This window comes from Neomonachus schauinslandi, chromosome 3 (assembly GCF_002201575.2).
Source record: "Neomonachus schauinslandi chromosome 3, ASM220157v2, whole genome shotgun sequence".
Classification (NCBI taxonomy): Eukaryota; Metazoa; Chordata; class Mammalia; order Carnivora; family Phocidae; genus Neomonachus; species Neomonachus schauinslandi.
Window position 1 is genome coordinate 55631857 of NC_058405.1, and position 20303 is coordinate 55652159.

The 20303-nt window shown below is 37.9% G+C and overlaps 1 protein-coding gene across 1 annotated transcript in view; it reads left to right on the plus strand.

The window, feature by feature from the left end:
* Positions 1–20303, plus strand: part of COG3 (component of oligomeric golgi complex 3) — a 77400-nt gene that overhangs the window by 53441 nt on the left and 3656 nt on the right. Inside the window, exons 16-22 of the mRNA XM_021697957.1 lie at positions 772–861; positions 4306–4426; positions 7288–7376; positions 7486–7620; positions 12970–13045; positions 17435–17562; positions 18604–18702. Of these exons, the coding sequence (XP_021553632.1) occupies positions 772–861; positions 4306–4426; positions 7288–7376; positions 7486–7620; positions 12970–13045; positions 17435–17562; positions 18604–18702 (738 nt within the window). The remainder of the gene's footprint in view (positions 1–771; positions 862–4305; positions 4427–7287; positions 7377–7485; positions 7621–12969; positions 13046–17434; positions 17563–18603; positions 18703–20303) is intronic.

Below are 20303 nucleotides of genomic sequence, written 5' to 3' on the forward strand. Positions count from 1 at the left end.
TACATTTTACAAAAATTTTACCACGTCCTTCAGCCATCCTGTATTTCATGCACAGTATCCTGTAATTTATATTTACTAGTATTTTATTTGTCGACTCCCCCATCATTGAACATTTTTTTTTTTTTGCTATTTTAAATAATGTAGTAAGAGCCATGTGCATGAATTTTATAATACAATACTGATTAATTGTTTGGGATACATTTTTAGAAGTGAGTTTACTGGGACGACTGGGTAGCTCAGTTAGTTAAGCGTCTGCCTTCGGCTCAGGTCATGATCCCAGGGTCCTGGGATCGAAGTCCTGCATTGGGCTCCCTACTCAGCGGGGAGCCTGCTTCTCCCTCTCCCTCTGCTGTTGCTTTTGCTCTCTCTCTCTCTCTGTGTCAAATAAACAAATAAAATCTTTAAAAAAAAAAACAAAAAAAAGAAGTGGGTTTACTGAGGTTTTGTCTTAAAGTTGGTTTTATTGATTTAAAAACAGCCTACAACATGAGGCCATATTGGAGTCAGGGCTCCGTGGGGTCAGAACCGTATCTGTCTTGTCCACCCACCCCTGTGCATTCAGCATGTGAGAGATGCAAATTACAAAACTATGTGTTTGTCTAGACAGATTGCATGGGAATAGGAAACTCCAAGAGAAATATTGCCAGTAATATAAGTTCATCCAGTGGATGAGGGCAAGCAAGCATTCATTGTTCCTTGTACCCCGTTTACAATTTCTTTTTCCTGTGTTGTGAAGCACTTCAGGGTAATGTTTTTCTTTTATTTCACCAGAGGGCAGTGTTCCAAGGATTATCACAGGAAGCCTTGTCTGCCTGCATTCACTCGTTACTTGGAGCATCAGAGTCTATCAGCAAAAACAAGGTTTGATGAAGTGTTAGGTGAATAATATTGTGGAATACAGCATTTATTTTTAGGCACAGAAATTTAAAGCCGTTTTGGCAGTAGGATTTGTTTAATATGATTTAATTGAGGCCCTTTAAGAGATGCTAAAACAGTTGACCCTTGAGCAACACAGGAATTGGGCTCAGTTCCCCAATCCTTATAGAACTTTTGATTCCTCAAACACTTTACTAATAGCCTGTTGTTGACTGGAAGCTTTACCGATAACATAAACAGTCAATTAACACCTGTATTATCTTTTATATGTATTATGTACTATATTCTTACAATAAAGTAAGCTAGAGAAAAGAAAATGTTATTAAGAAAATCACAGGGAAGAGAAAATACATTTATAGTACTGTAGTGTAAAAAATTAACATATAAGTGGACCAGTACAGTTCAAACCATGTTGTTCAAGGCTCAGTTGTATTTTATTATAGTGCTAAATAAAGACTACACTGTATAAAGGAGTGCCAGCTTTGCTAAAAAGTGCTGAAAGTGGTACTTTGGTTATAAATTCTATAGGGTAGAGGTTTCTTATTATAGCCTTAGCAACTGGGAAGGTAGTAGACTCCTGTTTCCCTGAAAGACCAAAGCAGTGTTTATAAGGGAACATAGCAATTTATAATCATCCCTTCAGTGATGGTTTTAAATAGTTGAATGGCCTCACTTGGAGGAAATCAAGTCAATCTGGAAGACAGACAATTGTGGCCCATGGGTTGCGTGGCTAGAAGTAGTTACCATGACTTTGTGACTTACAGTTTTTAATCAAGAAGGGATCTGGGGCTGAAGGCTGCTCTCAGGGCCCCTGAGAATTTTTTATAGCATGGTCAAAAGTGTTGCTTTGTTTAACTTTCCATTAAAATACGTGTTGCGTAAAGGGAGGAAGCTGTGGGGGCTATTTCCAGGGAAACTTTTTTTGCTGTTTGGAGTATTCAAACCTTGTGAACCTTTTTGGACTTCCAGATTTACAAACTTGATTTCTTACTTCAAGGCTTTAGATAAATTAGGGTAAGACAAAACAAAACAAAACAAAAACAAATGACAAAAAAAACTTCCTGCAAAAGAATTTGGGATTCTGTTGCTAGGAAAGCTGTACCTCTGATTGCGACCACTGCATTCTCCCAGTCATGGAATGGAAGGTTGCAATGAAATTTTCGTATGCTGGAAAGAGGATGGAAAGTTATTTGTAGACGGGCAGATTTAATTTTTAAAAAATATTTCTAAGCCTGAGCTCTCACATTTCTTATAATACATGAAATCAGGAAGCATGTCTAATGTTAGGCAAATGATTAAGTAAATTGTGGCATACTCATAGAGTAGACTATTACACAGGCATTAGTTTGAAGCAAAAACATTTAACTTAAATATGTTAAGGCAAAAAAAAAAGGATACAAACCAGATGTGCATTATGACTTTATGTAATGAAAACACACAATAAAACAAGAACATTGAAAGCTTTTGGGTGAATATGGATATTTTCCCTTCTTTTCTCTATAATCTTCTTTATTTTCCAGATTTTCGAGAGTAAGCCTGTATTTCTTAGCGGATAAGGAGGAGAAAATGATCTAATTTAAAAATAAGTTTATACGCGGGCGCCTGGGTGGCTCAGTTGGTTAAGCAACTGCCTTCGGCTCAGGTCATGATCCTGGAGTCCCGGGATCGAGTCCTGCATCGGGCTCCCTGCTCGGCAGGGAGTCTGCTTCTCCCTCTGACCCTCCCCCCCTCTCGTGTACTTTCTCGCATTCTCGCTCTCTCAAATAAATAAATAAATCTTAAAAAAAAAAAAAGTTTATACGCTTATGTCTTCTTGTACCACCTCCTTTTTTTTAAAGGGAGGAGTGAAGGGCTCTTTGATTATTTTGTCCTTACCCTGTGAGGCTATCCTATTTTACGTAACTCTGCTTCCTACATATTACAAGGGGTTTAAGTTTGTGTGAGGAAGTCCTCGATTTTGCAAGCATTAGCTCGTTTATTTTTGTTGCTGAGTTTGTGTACTTTTGCCTTTCAAGAAAAAAGTGATTAATGAAAATGACCGTTTAATGTCTTAGCTTCTTTAGGCAAGAAGATTATTGCCATACTTAATTGAAGGAAGACCTAATATATTAGTAAACTAACAGTTATGGTACTGTTTGCTGGATTATAACAGCTTTAGTAAAGTAAATCTGTATTATACTATTTTTGCCCCTTGGAGTTGTTAGTTTTTTAAAAAATAGAGCAAGTATTCAAAATGTGTAGTGCTTTCTACTTATTTAATGCTCTGTGTTCCAGAGTGCAAAGTGAGTTTCCATCAAATAAATCATACTTATATATTGATTATATGTTTATTTAGAAGGAGGGAGGAGAGAGAGAGAGAGACAGACACCGGAGAGGAGTTACTTTGTTTAATAACCCCTTTAAATTTTTTTTTTTAATTTGACAGAGAGACACAGCAAGGGAACACAAGCAGGGGGAGTGGGGGAGGGAGAGGCAGGCTTCCTGCTGAGCAGGGAGCCTGATGCGGAGCTCGATCCCAGGACCCTGGGACCATGACCTGAGCCAAAGGCAGATGCTTAATGACTGAGCCACCCAGGCGCCCCTAAAACTGTTGTTGTTTACTGAAGGACAATTTTATTCTTTTCCTAATATAGGGTAACTGTTGTAAGAAATATTTTCAAAGTAAGATTCTGTCATGATTAAGCAGCAAGAATGAGTGGATGCAGCCTTGCTCTTGTTAATATACAGACTTTTTTTGGAAGTGAAAGTTATGATTATTCACTGTTTTAGGATTGGAACAGAGCTTTGAGAACTAAGCTTGACTCATAAGACTCTTCTAGATGGGTCCTGCCAGGGCAGATGCAAGTATAGTGACTCTCAGGGTATAGACAGTCAGTGCTCTCTTGGTGGCAGGATAATCCAAAATGGTAACCCCAAGTCATTTTTGCATTTGGAAGCTCCTTTTGTGTAAATATGAATATTTCTGATATTCTGGATATTGAAACCACTTTGGCCAAACAGAGTCATGTTACTTGAAGAGAAACTGGAAAGCCATGAGAAGTCAAGAGTTGTGCTCATGCTTTGACCTTTTCTTTATTTCCTGCTCCATGCTGAGGTTAGGTCACTTTATCTCTTCTGTTTTTAAACCAAGTTAAAATAGATTTGATTTCTTTTTCTAAATGTGTTACTTTATAGCCTTTGTCTGATTTACTTTCTTGGATTGATGAAGGAGAGTGGGTGACAATGTTAGAGTTTGCAGCAAGATTTTTCCAGATAATTCTAACATGGGTAATATGGGGAGAGTTCATTGTACCACAAAGGAGTATTGATACATACGGTTAGGTTAAGGGCCATAAACCTAGGTAGATTAATGTTGATTAATAACACTGTGTGTTTTATATGTTTTTATTTAATCTGTGATAATACCCATTTTTCTGTCTTATAATTTAGACTCAGATTGATGGACAACTTTTCTTAATTAAGCACCTTTTGATTCTTCGTGAACAAATTGCTCCATTTCATACTGAATTCACCATTAAGGAAATTTCCCTGGACCTCAAGAAAACTAGAGGTACTTCATTGTTCTGGCTGGCACATTTGGGTGTGTTTAACCTGTCCAAATGTGTCAGCAAAGGTTATAGGTTTATTTTATGTTCATCTGCAATTTTTTTTGCATGCTGTGCTTGCTAAGCATGTTACTTGTTCATACTAAGCTGAGTTGTCAACATCCTAATTACATCTTACTTGCTGTATTTCCTTTATGAAGTGAACTGTTCCTGAGCATTTCAATTTATAATATAGCATTACTTCTCTTAGACTCTACCACATGTTACCATAACCAGTTAAAAAATGAAAAATCAGTGTAACAGCTACTTACAGTGTCAGCCAATTGGGGTGATTTTAAACATCAAGTAGAGTTTGTCAGTTCATGAAAATTCAGGAAGCCAGCTGGGTAAAATGGTAAAATGAGAGTATTTATCTAAGAGTGAAAGATTTGGGTTCTGTTCATGGACCATCATTTCCTGGCTCTTGTGTGATCTTGGATGGGTGTTTTAGCTTTCCTATCCCACGTGAAATGAGCAGAATCAACTTGTCATGATAACTTCACCAGGTTATTGAGATCATTAAGCATGAAAATGTATGTTAAAGTGCTTTGTAAGCTTTAGGTGCTTAAATAAGCCTAATTGATATTATTAAATCAGCTGGTTGTTACGTAAGCATGTGGATAGGGTCTTTGAGTTGTTAATAGACACTGAATCATCTTGTGAAAGATGATTCATCCGTCCTAATGATTTGCCTCTGACTCAATTAATAAGAGATGATTTCTAAAAGATCAAAATAGTTATTTTCTAAGATGTTGATCTTAACACTATACTATGAATATCCCTAGTTTCCCTTACTTACAAATTTATCTAAACTTTATCTTTTCTTAACCATTTCCAAGAGAATTAAGCTCTAATGCCTTAAGCCTTTGTTTATAAAATGGAACTTCTCTCAAGTATTGGGGGAATTGAGAAAATAGTCACTCAAATTATTTCCTGTGCTCTGGTTCAGAGGAACTCCAAATACAGGATTCCCAAGGGTAGCCGGTTGTTAGTTCCCTAGTGGCTGTGCTTATAAAATAGTAGGCTTGACTTAACTCACCTGAAAACCAAAGTGGTCTCATCATGAGTCATATTAGAACAGTTTACTCTCTCTTTTCCTAATGCTCTCTCCTTTCCACCATAGAGAATACCTTTTGGTTCTGTTGGAATTTGAATAGTGACGCTGTGTGTTACTCATATATTTTGTGATTTATTTTTATTTTTTATTTTTTAAAAGATTTTATTTATTTATCTTAGAGGGTGGGGAAAAGCAGAGGGGGAGGGAGAGGGACAAGCAGACTCCTTGCTGAGTGTGGAGCCCAAGAATGAGGGGCTCGGTCTTGATCTCAGGACCCAGAGATCACAACCTGAGCTGTAACCAAGAGTCAGATGCTCAACTGACTGTGCCACCCAGGCGCCCCTGTGATTTTTTTTTTTTTTTTTTAAACAGCAGCCAGATTTCCTCACTTTTGCCTTTATAGAATGCGTAATGTTTTTTAGAGCTTATTCTCATCAGAGGCTTCTATCCCAACCAGTCTAGTTAATTTCCTTATGTCCTTTCAGTGTGAGGTATGGGAGTAGTGCTCTAACCTTGAAGAGTGCCAGGGGCTGATAGTCCTTAACTTTATTTAAGTGATGGGACAAAGTAAGGCTGATCTACTTCATATTTTTCTAATTCATAATTTGTTGCTGCTTACTTAGTTCTCATATAGATCCACTGAAGTGTGAGAAAATAAAATGCCCTAAAATTTTGGCAAATACTAGTTTAAAGTCTGTTTTCTCTAAAACATTATAAAGCCTATATAATCCTACTCTATGCTGTCACAGACAGTCTTTTAGGTTATCTTGTAGAAAAGACAGCAGAAACAAAGCTTTACTCTCAGTACTGAATCTGGTAGATCTCTTTCAGTAAGATCAGGGTCAAGGCAGTAAGTACTGTTGTGGTACGTGTACTTGCAAAAACCAGGGCTGGAAGCATTTCATGCTTTGCTTCTGCAGTGTGGCAAAGCAAAGAAATGGTCTTTTCTTTCTTTTTTTTTTTTTTAAAGATTTTATTTATTTATTTGAGAGAGAGAGAATGAGAGACAGCATGAGAGGGAGGAGGGTCAGAGGGAGAAGCAGACTCCCTGCTGAGCAGGGAGACCGATGCGGGACTCGATCCCGGGACTCCAGGATCATGACCTGAGCCGAAGGCAGTCGCTTAACCAACTGAGCCACCCAGGCGCCCAGAAATGGTCTTTTCTGACTATCACTTAAAAGTACTTGCTCTCTTTACTTTTAAACCTCTAACCTCTCATGACTAACATTATATCTTAATTGCATTTGAACATCAATGAGACCTCAGTTAGTACTTTGCATGGATTCTAGTTAGTCTGGAGGTTAAGGGATAAATATGTCCTTTTGGTGTTTTCTTTCTGGCTGACACATTAGTTTATTCATTCTGCTTCAAATGAATAAGTTTGTGTGCCAGCCAGGATCTTAACAAATGAAGCTGGGTAAGTATCTGATTTTTTTTTTTTCCTGAAAAATCTATTTAGCAGCATAAAAGTAAAGCAGTGAAATTTTAAGGATCAGTTACCATTTATCTTTTTTTTTTTCTGTAAATGGATAACTGAGATTAATAGTCATTTCTCAAATTTGACTTCTAGAAAATAACTGTGTGTGGGTACTGCAGCCATGGTTGGCCCTAATCTCACCCTCTCCCATTCACGGCGGTGAGTTGGTGGAAATGAAACCGCTCTTGCTTTGTGGTAACAGATAACTGGTGTATGTTAACACACTGAAACAGTAACTCGTCTTTTCTTTTAAAACTATACCTGTTCACTGGATGAGTAATTTTGTTTCACAGATGCAGCATTTAAAATCCTGAACCCTATGACTGTTCCAAGATTTTTTAGGCTGAATAGCAACAATGCCTTGATAGAGTTCTTGTTGGAGGTGAGAAGGAGTCTGTTTCATTGGTGGTGGGAGATAAACGGCATTCTTTACATATCTGGTAATTTCTAGGCACATAAAAACAGGAGGAAATTGTCATCTTCTTTTTAAGGGTACGCCTGAGATAAGAGAACATTATCTTGACTCTAAAAAAGATGTAGACCGTCATCTGAAATCGGCCTGTGAGCAGTTTATTCAGCAGCAGACCAAGCTGTTTGTAGAGCAGCTGGAGGAGTTCCTGACAAAGGTATAGACCTTAGTGCGTATTTGGTAAAGTAATTTTCAATTCTTCCTTCAATTTCCTTTTGAATTACCCTCTTATGAAAACTCTGGCAGGAGCTAGTAAATAGTAAGCCCAAATCTTAATGATTCCGTCTAGGAAATCACCATGTTTCCTATTATGGAAGCTTTCTGGTTTGGACTTTTAGATATGCTTGCACAGTTTTCAGTTTTTAAGAGAAAAAGTGCAAATATTGTCTCCTCACTAACATCCATCCAGCTGGCTAATGCCAGGAATGAAAAAATCAGATCATGGCTATTTTGACGTTCCTGTTTCAGCCTAATTTTTTTTTTTTTTTTAAATACTTAAGTACCGTTACTAAGGACTTTACTTCATAAAAATGTTTAAAAAGTCTTGAAATTTAAAAAAACAGTCTTGAGATGAGCTTTCATTTATTAAGCCTCTACTGCCTGTCCGGACTTGTATTAGAGTACATTATAAAAAGGATAAAAATATGACAGCCTTTTCTCTCAACTTTACTTACCTAAGTCCTAACTGGGGAGACAGGTTGTATCTCTGAAATGACCAGGGGACAGCTAAGCAAATTGTCTGTTAGTAATTTTTTGCTGGGGCCATCAATATGCCTGAAGCCTATGATACTTGTTCAAAAGATAGAAGATACTTGTTTTTAAAAATAGTAATAAATACCAAAAAAAGCAAATATAGAAATGTTAAAGTAGTTAAACTACCCTTTTATCATTGGCATATAGTACTTGTTTATGGGGTTTTAGTCCATTCAGACAAGTATTTGGAGTGTGTGTGTGTCTTTTTCTTCCCCTGTCACATAAATTTAAAAGGGGGGAGTGGTGGTAGAAATGTTTCCTGCTGGGTTTTGATTTTTAAAAAATGGCACAAGTTATCGATACTTTGTAATTTACAGGTAAGTCCATTACAGTTTTTACTGAAATTTTCCTTACAGGAAATCTGTAGATTGTGGTATGTATTTTTGGGAGAGCATCCACATTAGTGCTGGTGGGAAATATTGTAGATGAGTATTCTGCAATAGCAGAGCTGCAAAATGAATCATCTGACATAAGCAAGTTGATTATAATGAAATCTAGGATTAAGGTTTTTTCTGGAAAAGCACAGTCAAGAAGTCAAGAGAATGAAAATTCACTGATGTAGCTGTCCAAATTGATGGTAGTGTAAGTTTGGTAAATCTGGTATAACTCTCTAATTATGCATTTTGGAAGGCTTTGGACACTATGAACATTTTTTAAAAATTAGAGATTTATGTAGAAAACATGTATTCCAGGGCGCCTGGGTGGCTCAGTCGGTTGGGCATCTGCCTTCGGCTCAGGGCATGATTCCAGGGTCCTGGGATCGAGCCCCGCATCAGGCTCCCTGCTCAGCGGGGAGGCCTGCTTCTCCCTCTGCCTCTGCCTGCCGCTCCCCCTGCTTGTGCTCTCTCCCTCTCTGTCAAATAAATAAATAAAATCTTTAAAAAAACAAAAAACAAAACATGTATTCCAAGTCTGAATTATATAGTGGTTCTCCATGGAATGCTACACATCTACAGCGGGGACTCCTGTATAGCTGTTCACGCATCTCTGTTTATACCACTCCTCCCTGAGGGATCGGAGAGGGAAAGACCCTGCCTCTTGACATCATTGAGAAGTCAGTCCTGTCCCCCCTGCTTAGTCTGTGTTGTCTTTGCTCAGATCATTCACTGTTGCCTCGTTTTCTTTTTTCAAACTTGGTCCCTAAGTGCTCTTCAGAGTCCAGTCAAAATATTTAGTAGATAGTACAGCTTAGACGACTGAGCATCCCTTTCACATTATCTTATTCCAAATTCAGTCCCTTCCCCCATCCTGTTGGAGTAGAGTGAGTCAGAGACAAAGACGCGCACACATCCACAGGGCATACAGCGTAAGCACTAGAGTTCACACAGATATATGTGATCGTTTAAGGCATTGCTTGTTAGAATTTGTGGACCAAGCCATTTTTCACTTTTTATCTGGTGGATGTTACTAGTATTCTGAATAGCAGAGACAGAATAAATGATTTTAAAACTTTAAAATGATTTTCTTTAAAGGTAAATCTGCAAGTGCAGAATCTTGTGCCTCTTTTATTATAGTTGGCATCTTACAAGGCAGCCCGTGATTGTACCTTGATAAATGATTGCAAGAGAAGCGGCATCCATAGGTGCAGAAAGGGAACAGTTTTTCATCTTGGATTTGGATGTAGGCTTGTAGGTCTCAGTATTTTAACATTTGGATATAAGCCTCATCAACAAATGTTCTCAGCTGAGAACAATTTGGGCTCATTTTTAAAATATATATGTGGGTTTGCATAATAAAACAAACTGTGTGAGTGTAGAGAACATTCTTAGGCTGTCTGAAGACTTGTTTTTGAGCCTAAAGACTCGGGGTGTGATTTTAGTCCCTTTTTACCTGCTGTAAATTGGCCTTTTGGTTATGTAGCTTCTTCCTGGATTCTCCTTGTTGAGATGCCTTGTTTTCATTAATTCTCTTTATATCCCTGGCACCTAGAGTAAGTAAAACATCTTCATTTCAAGTTGGAGACACTAAAGTTATACAGAGTGACCCAGTATACACAAGACAATCATTTCTACAAACTTAATCTGACTAGTGTAAACATCTTCCCTGATTTTTTGGTACAATTAATGAAGTTTCTTCAGAAAAATAAAATAAATTCCAGAAGAATATATATGCTCTATTGTCCTGTTTCCTGCTCCTTGAAAAATAACCTTTTCTCTAAGTATTTGACCCTAGGGAGTATAATACTGTTCTAAGTGTTGGGGGTAGAAGTTCATACGAAAATAATTTGGATCAAATATCTTCTGTTAAACTCAAAAACTGTTGATACTTTCTTTTCTTTCTTTTTTAAAAGATTTTATTTATTAATTTGACAGAGAGAGCACAAGCAGGGGGAGTGGGAGAGGGAGAAGCAGACTCCCTGCCGAGCAGGAAGCCCAATGCGGGACTTGATCCCAGGACTCTGGGATCATGAGCTGAGCCAAAGGCAGATGCTTAACTGACTGAGCCACCCGGGCACCCGAAAAACTGTTGATACTTCCTATTGTTTTAGAATTTCATTATATTGACCGTTGCTTGAAACAAACCCTGAAGTAGGGGTTGGACTGGTCATGGGTGTGGTAGAAAGAGCATAGAATTTTGACTCAGGAAAGCTGAGCTCTAGCCCCCCTTTGCCACCTCCTGAGTAAAATGGTAGCAAGGTAGATTCTCCAAGCCTTGCTTTTCTAATCTCTACAGCAGAGATAGCTACTGTATCCCTCTTCCCAACTTAAGGTTATTACGAGGCCCAAAAGAAGATCATACATGTAATAGTACTTTAAATGCTGCAGAAATGTTATAGGAAAATATGACAAATTTGAAGTGCAGGTTTTGCTTTAACAACAAATCTGAATGAAAGCATTTTAAAGGAAGTACATTTCAAGTTTATAACTAAGCTAAAAGTGTTTCCCCCAGTTTATGCTGAAAAACTCAAGACTTGTATTTAGCAATATTCATTTTTTCCCAAGCAATTTACTGAAGTATTGCGAGTTTATTTGGGTTGGGGGTGGGGGAGGAGTGGAGGGAGAGGGAGAGAGAGAATCTCAAGCAGGCTCAGGGCTCTCTCTCACAACCCTGACATGACCTGAACAGAAAATCAAGAGCTGGACGCTTAATCAGCTGAGCCACCCAGGTGCCCTACAAGTTTATTCTTAATATTCCCTCTGAAGTGTTATTAATTTCCTCAGCAACACTATAAATTTAAATTTTTTCTTGATTGTAGTGCATGTAAGAGAATTTGACCTATAAATTTAATTTTTGTTCTCAAGGACTTTAATGGGAAATCAGGATAGAAAATATGTAAACATTATGAAGTGTACAGCAATGTCATCATGAGACAGTGGGTCTACTATGTTCATCTTGTAGGGTTTTTGAAAAAGATAGGGCTAATTGGGGAAAACTTTTGAAGAAAATGCTCCTTGCAGTTTGACTTAAAGGTAAGTATGTTACGTAGAGAGTAAATAGAGATGCGTATGTAAGTTTGTCTTTGTTCTTAATATAAAAATAATTAATACAGCCTAAACCTACAGCATATATATCATTATGATATTGGTTAAATTCTGGAACAATCAGTGGAATAATAGGCAACCATTACTAATAAAACATAACTGTTGGACACAGGAAAATGTCCAGAATTTAGGGTTAGGTGGGGAAAAAAGATGTCAGAGCACTGTGTTCCTATTTTTGTAAACGTAGACACATTAGTATGTTTATATATTTATGTTGGAAAAGATTTTGGATAATACATACTAAATGAACATGTTTTTCTCTTAGCATTGCCTAATCTATAATCGTATGAATGATTTGTTTTTAAAAGCTGCATCTCACAATACAAAGTAAAGCTATCGAGGGGGATAGACAATAGGAAAGGGGTGATTTTATACACATGGCAGCATGAGCAAAGGCCTAGGGTAGTCCAGGAATGTGAGCTTACTTAACATTGTATTCTGTCTGTGCCCGTCTTCTGCCTAAATATTTTTGTGGCCTTCTTTAATCGGAAAGTGTTGGGTCTCAAATTTTTCTAATGAGACTATCTAGTGAGGCCAAGGTCACAGTTGGGACCTTTGGCACCTAACAGTCCATTTAAAAAATGTTTTATGCAGTTTCTGTCCTTTACCTTCCCCAGCTACACCTTAGTTACCAACTACCCCACCATGATTGGCCATCTTGAGAACATCTTAAGAACAGACTTGTCCAGGCAGCCAAATGTACTTTTTTATGTTTGCTTCTCTGTACTGATGGCTGAGGAATGAAAGGGAGATGAATAAAAGGTGGGCATCTGAGTCTACCTGTAGCAGTGGTTGGTCAAGTGTGCCTTTTGATGCTGTTTGAAAATCTTGTTTTCATAACATTCTCTCTGCCTGAAATATAATAAAGAAAAGGAATCTCTAGGTATGTAAAGGAGCTTTGTCCTGCTGGGGTGACATTTTTCTAACGCATACAGTAATAATTGAATGTTGACATAACAGTCCACTTAAAAAGGGACCTGTTTTGTCTCCGTATTTTTCCTAGGTCCTCAGTTTTGTCTTCCTTCTCTAAAATGTTTCAGGCAGAATATCTCAGGACATTGGTGGTTTTTTTTGCAAGACAGCAGATGCCTTGAAATCACAAAAGAAGTTTTGCTAAAATATGTTATTAGTTGGAAGGATTATGAGTTACGACGCATTTTTTTAGGATTGCACATTTGACTATCATTATGTTTTAATAGGTTCAGATGGTGGTGTGTCCTTGGAGAGACGTGAAATGAAAAGAAACTGTTTCTTTTTGTCTTGTCTAACAGGTTTCAGCATTGAAGACGATGGCCAGTCAGGGAGGACCCAAGTATACTCTTTCACAGCAGCCTTGGGCACAGCCAGGTATTCACATTTTACTATCAGGGATTTCTTTTTTTAGGATGTTGATTAATTTGCCTTTATATAGTCTCTGACAGCTTGGAGTTGGTTTCCTACTTCTGTGGTTTGTGTTGATGCGAGGTGCAGTTTGGAGCTGACAGGTCTTAATGGGCCAGCACTACTTGCATTTCAAAAAGCATTCCAAGGAAACAAGAATTAAAAAGAAAAAATACAGAGTTAAAAATAAACGGGGCTTAGATGGAAACAGTTTGTTTCTGTACACCTGCTTTTCATTGTATTAGAGCTTTGATGAAAGTACTGTTTTTGGTAGTCTGTAATTAGGGAGGGAACGCTACTGTTCTCAAGTATTAAATGAAGGATGTTGGTCATTATTTTGTTTCACGTTTTATGTAAGTTACATCCTCAGTTTGTTAACATTTTTAAGATTTTATTTATTTATTTGACAGAGAGAGACACAGCGAGAGAGGGAATACAAGCAGGGGGAGTAGGAGAGGGAGAAGCAGGCTTCCCGCGGAGCAGGGAGCCTGATGCGGGGCTCGATCCCAGGACCCTGGGATCATGACCTGAGCCGAAGGCAGACGCTTAACGACTGAGCCACCCAGGCGCCCCAGTTTGTTAACATTTTTAGAGTGTTCAAGAAAATTATAAAAATTGTGGTGTAAGTGGGGAGTTGGCAGACATGCTTGAGATATTCCCAGTTTTACTCTTTCTTAAATATAAATTTTTTTTGTGCCGGAGGGTTTTTTTCTTTTTTTTATCTTTAGCATTAGACCTCGGACATTTAGAATCACAACTTTGTGGGTTACTTTTGGTTCATTTTATGGCATTTTAAGTTGCCATTAAGCCAGAATAAATCATTTTGGAGGATTAGTATTTCTGGCTGGTCCCTGGCCCACATCAGGAAAGAGATCTTTTGGAACCTAAAAGGGCAAAATGGTAAAAGAATCATGTTTTAATTATGGAGAAGCTGTATCCAAGTTACAGCTTTGGGCAGCTTTTAGCTGAAAGTGAGATCCAAATTCACCTTTAGCATCCATAAAAAATTGACTGTCTACCAGCACCTAATCTAATGTTAGGTTTTTAATAAGATTGGTTTTCCATATTGAAAGAATGATATATTTGTCAGGTATTTTTTCTTTTGGGGAAAAGAATTGAGGGCATTCTAAAAATTTTCAGTTACTCTTAATAATGGCTCAGGTTAATTTGAAGTTGAACTAGAACTGAGAAGCTAAAAGAGTAGCTGTGCATCTCATAGGATTTGTAAGTGTACAGAATTATCAGTTGTATTTGAATGGAAGATAGGATTTTATTTCAAAAATTTGTCATATGAACTTTGATGATACCAGTATAAGTTTGCATTGATTTGCTTTATTGCATATGAACTTTTTGACTACTTTCGGTCTTTTGTTTACCTGTGTTGGAGACAGTAAATATTTTACTGTCTTCATTATTTTAAACCTTTGTATCATGTGAGATTGAAATCTTCATCATCTTACCAGAGGACAGAGATCATACTTGATGCAGTAGTACATTCTGTCAGAAGACAGAAAATCAGTTTCTTTTATTGATCACACTGGAAATTCTTTTTAAAATTTATTTTATTTATTTATTTTTAGAGAGAGAGCATGAAGGCATGGGGTGGGGAGGGGCCGGAGGAGAGGGAGAGAGAGAATCTTGGGCAGGCTCCACACGGAGCCCGCCGCAGGGCTTGATCTCAGGGCCCCGAGTCACCCAGGTGCCACAGCGCTGGAAATTCTAGTCACAGTTGGCTGTGGTGGTAGCCGCCTGTTCTGATCCCTCACAGTCAGGAGCACTCTTGTCACTCCCTAACTCAGCACAATTCTAGAAGGAATTCTGACCACCTGTGGATTAATTGGGACTTTGGGTCAAGGTTTTGGTGTTTTATAGGGCTTATTTAGAAATAGAAGCTGATTTTCTTTTGAATGTTTATGTAAATGAAACTCTTGGGTGCAATAAATCTTTCTTAAAATAGGTAGAAACCAATAAACAGGCATAGGCGTATTTAATACGACTAAGCCCAGGGGCTTGATGCATAATTAACGTATTTTTCTTTCCTCTTTGGAAAGATCCTCTTTCACTCAAAACGGGCTGTCATTTTCTCAAGTGGAATCTGAGTGGAGCTTGCAGTGTTAGGTGGGCTGTGCTCTGCAGCATTAGTAAAGCAGGAGTGGATGAAAGGAAGCGGACAACAGGACAGATTGCAGTGGGGCTTGCTGCTTTGTCATTAACCCATTCTCTGGCTTTTAAGGGAGGAGGTCTTGGCAGATAGAGCAGTGGCACTCCAGTTCACTTAGCTGTTGTATCTTCTGTCCCATGTAGCTGTGCAGAGCTGTGGAGTTGCTTTTTCTTCATCTGTAGTACAAGAAGCCTACACTGAAATGTCGGGGATGTTTGGGCCTTTGGCTGGGAGCATCAAGAACAATCTAGGGACTTGTCTAGGGCCCTAGAAGCCCAAGGTGACTGGTTCATGCAGTCTTGATTAGGTTCCTGGGGATCATTTCATGATAAACTCAGAGGAGATTGAGTTGTAAATTAGGGTGCCAATTTGTTAATTTACTCTGAGAAATATACCTTTATAAAGAGCCCTCAGAGGGCTCTGTTCACTAGGCTTCACACCCACCATTTGGTTATCAAGGGCTCTGAAAACTGACTTAGGGATTCTTGAAGCGTGTTGGTGAGGATAGAACCAGAGCCCATGGAATTAAGTGCCCTAAAGGAGCTTTCATCTCTTTTATAAAAAATAAGCAATTCCTGGATTGTTTTCTTCTTGAGAGCGTTGATACTTTCTTACCCTGCTCTACCACAACCCTTCTCAATTTAAAGAAAAATGTTTTTAATATATAGTACAAAATTTGGGCTGTGACAAAGTATAAAATGAAAAGTAATTCTATTTTTCATCTCCAAACCAGTCCTCTCAAAGGTAGCAACTATTAATAGTCTCTCTCCCCCAATTGTTATATATGTACTAGCATATGTGGACTTTAAAAATACTGTATAAATAAGATTATACCATATTCCTTGCCTTCTTTCTTTTTTTTTTTTTTTAACTTATTCTGTGTCTTGGAGCCCTCTCTGTACTGGCATATCCAGCTCTGTGCATTCTCTTCAGTGATGCATGGAATGCGTCACTCTAGCATAATTTCTTTAATGATTCTGTTAATAGTTAAAAGTATTTTTAGGTTTTTTTCCTCATCCAGTCTTTAATAAATGTCCCTGTATACGCGTATCTTGGTATTTTATTAGTATATCCATCAGGCAAATTTCTAGCAGTGGCGGTGTTAAGTGATAGAGTATATGTGTATTTTCAGTTTTGCTAGACATTGCCCAGTTTACGCTCCCCACGGCAGTGGATGAGAAGGCCTGTTTCTGCACACCCTTACCAAATTTGGATATTCACAGTCTTAGTAACTTTTACCAATCTGAAAATATCTCAGTTGTTTTAATATACATTTCTTAAATTACGAGTGAAATTGAATGTCTTTGAAATTCTTAATCAGTCTTTTTCTTCATACCTTTCTAGGTAGTTTCTCTCTTTTAAATGACCTCATAAAGATTACTACTCTTCTTTTCCATTTGTACTTCTTTTCAGACACTACACTTAGGCTATGTAATTGTTTCAGTTACAGTTTTCTGGAATTCTGTAGCCTTTCTGATAATACAGTATAAGATTATAACAGATGCGGGCACCTGGGTGGCTCAGTCAGTTGAGTGTCTGATCTTGGTTTCCCCTAGGTCATGATCTCAGCTCAGGTCATGATCTCAGGGTCCTGGGATAGAGCCCTGTGTTGGGCTTCATACTCAGGTGCAGAGTCTGCTTGTCCTTCTCCTTCCCCTTCTGTTCTTCCCCTCAGGCGCACGCTCTCTCTCTCTCAAATAAATAAAATCTTAAAAAAAAAAAAGAATGTAACAGATGGATTTTTAGTTACTGTTAAATATGTGTGGATGTTTTCAGAATGATTTCACAAGCCAAGAGAGCATCTCTTGCTGTGAGTCAGTTCTGTAAATGAGTAAGCTCATTCATAATGAAGTAATTCTTACTAGTGTCTCTCTGTAAATCATTTTTTATTTTATCTTAACTATCTCTGAATTCCAAAGGCACCATAGTATAGCCCCTGTGAATGTCCTGAAGAGTGCTGGAGGAGTTCTTTTACTGCCTTTGCCTTTGGGAGTAGAATTTTGTATGTAGTAGATAATGAATGTTTATAGGGCTTGTGATTAAACCTGGTAAACAGGAAAAGTGAAAGAAAATTTGGGGGGAAATGGAGTCCTTTCTTCTGCCGTTTTTTTCTCTCCATTTATTCCCCTCTGAATAAAAATGGAAGTGTTTCTTCTCTTTTTCTTTGTAACACTAATGAGGTTAATTCTTTCCAGCAAAGGTCAGTGACCTTGTAGCAAGTGCCTACAAGACAATAAAAGCGAAGCTGCCTCTGACATTGAGAAGCATGTCATTGTACCTATCCAATAAAGACACAGAGTTCATCTTGTTTAAACCTGTTAGGGTGAGTATCGTGATATGTTATTTGAATGTTGTCCAGTCTCTTCAGGTTTTCTTGCCTTGTCTACCATTTTCCTCTTCCTGTAGACATTTAAAAGTGTAGGTATACTGTTCTAGTAAAGTTGATTAATAATCACTGTAATTCTTGGGAGGCTTACAAAACCAGCACCGGCCTGATTATATCCACCCCTGCCTTTGTCTTAAGTTCTTTATGTTACCTTTGGCAGCAAGGTAATTTTGACCTTAAAGTACAAATTAGTAAATAAATAAGTCATCAGATCCTAACATTGAATGTGGCCCAATACTTGAGAAAGCGGCGTTTCAGGAATTATGCTTCATTTTACTGGTGAGTAGTGGAAATAAATGGCTTGCAGTGGCTGCCAAGGGATTAAATGTCAGAGCAAATTTAGTGCTCATAACTTCCAGTTCTTGTTGAGCTCACATCTTTACCGAAGGCATTGGTTGATTTTTAAAGTACGTTTTATGTGTCTGGGAACTTTATTATCTTTTGTGTAAGAAATTGCTCCTAAAGGCCTTACTATTCTCTGGGGGGATGGGGCTTACTAGAGTTTAGCTTTTCCAGGAAGTATTATCTGATAAGGCTTAGTTGGATTGTACTAGCATGTGAATTATTAAGTGTAAATTATATGTCTTTGGTAATCCAGTGAAAGATACATTTCCTCCACTTGTTGGGCAAACATCATTAAGATTTAACATTCTGAGAGAGAGAGAGAGGCAAACCAAGAAACAGACTCTTAACTATAGAGAATAAACTGATGGTTACCAGAGGGGCAGTGGGTGGGGGATGGGTGAGATTGGTGATGGGATTAAGGAGTGCACTTTTTGTGTTGAGCACAGGGTCATGTATGGAAGTACTAAATAACTATACCGTACACCTGAAACTAATATAACACTGTATGTTAACTAACTGGAATTTAAATGAAAACTTAAAAAAAGATTTAACAATCTTAATGTTTCATGTTTAAGATGACCACATATGTTTCTAGTGACTCATTTAATGGGATTGCCTCTTCTTCTTTCTAAGAATAATATTCAGCAAGTCTTCCAGAAGTTCCATGTTTTGTTAAAGGAAGAGTTTAGCCCTGAAGATGTCCAGATCATTGCTTGTCCTTCTATGGAACAGGTAATCCATCATCTGAAGATCCTTGTACTTTTATTCCTCTTTGTTATTTTACTTGAGTAGGTAATGTCTTTGAGTAACCATGTTTTTAATTTTAATTTTAAAAATTGTACATAATTTTATCCTGATGAGCAATAATTCAAACTTTGAATTGCTGTCTCACATTTTTAGAGATGACTTTATAATTTTTAATTGCTTTTTAAAATCCTTTCTGATATTGAAAATTGCTGTGTTTAACACGAATGAACTATCTGTGAAAAGTTCAAGTAATGGTGTTTACGATGCTGAGTAATTTTACTTGCAGTATGCATGATAAGAGGCCCACATTTCACATGAAAAAAAGTTACTTTAGGGATTTGATGTTAGAAGTGTTTCTGTTTTCTCTCTTCTTCCTAAGTTTGAAAAACTAAATACAGAGCTAGGTCTGTATTTATCATTCATGTATTCAGTTCAGCCAGCAAGTTTTTATTGAGCACATATTATGTATTAGGAGTAGGCTGGTGCTATGGTGGGTATTTTATTTCTGGTTTTAAGTTTGGTATAGCTTAGGAGTTTTATATATGTAAGGACTGGAGGGTGTGGGAGAGAGTAGTAAGGTATGGGAGCCTGATCAGAGAGGGTGGAGAGTTGGGGAAGGGACTGGAGGCATTGAGTATGGGTGAGTCTTTTGGGAGTTTTACCACATTGGGAGAGAAAAGGTGTAGCTGGAAGGGAAATGGGGTCTTTTTTTTTTTTTTTTATTGAGATAGAACTCATATGCCATAAAATTCACCCTTTTAAAGTGGACAGTTCATTGGTTTTTAGTATGTTCACTAAGTTGTGCAACATCACCACCATCTAATTCCAGAACATTTTCATGTCCCCCCAAAAGAAACCTCATAGCCATTAGCAGATTCCCCATTCCTCCATCTTCTATAATTTACCTTTTGTCTCTATGGATTTGTCCATTCTGGATATTTCATTAAATGGAATAATACAGGGGCGCCTGGGTGGCTCAGTCAGTTAAGTGTCTGCCTTCAGCTCAGCTCATGATCCCAGGGTCCTGGGATCGAGCCCCGCATAGGGCTCTCTGCTTTGTGGGAAGCCTGCTTCTCTCTCTCCCACTTCCTGCTCTCTCTGTCAAATAAATAAAATCTTTAAAAAAATAAAATAAAATAAATGGAATCATACAATACATGGCCTTTTATGACTGGCTTCTTTCTCTTATCAAAATGTTTTTAAGGCCCTTCCATGTTGTAGCATGTATCAGAACTTTATTCTTTTTTATGGCTTTATATATTCCTTTGTATGGATAGATGGGTCATATATATGTATTTTTTAAATGAGTTCATTTTCTTTCTTTTTTTTTTTTTTTAAAGATTTTATTTATTCATTTGAGACAGAGAGATAGAGAGAGAGCATGAGCAGGGGAGAGGCAGAGGGCGAGGGAGAAGCAGGCTCCCCACCGAGCCAGGAGCCAGGAGCCAGGAGCCAGACATGGGGCTTGATCCCAGAACGCTGGGATCATGACCTGAGCCGAAGGCAGATGCTTAACAATCTGAGCCACCCAAGTGCCCCTAGATGGGTCCATATTTTAAAAAGATGTGTCTGTGGTTCCAGGATTG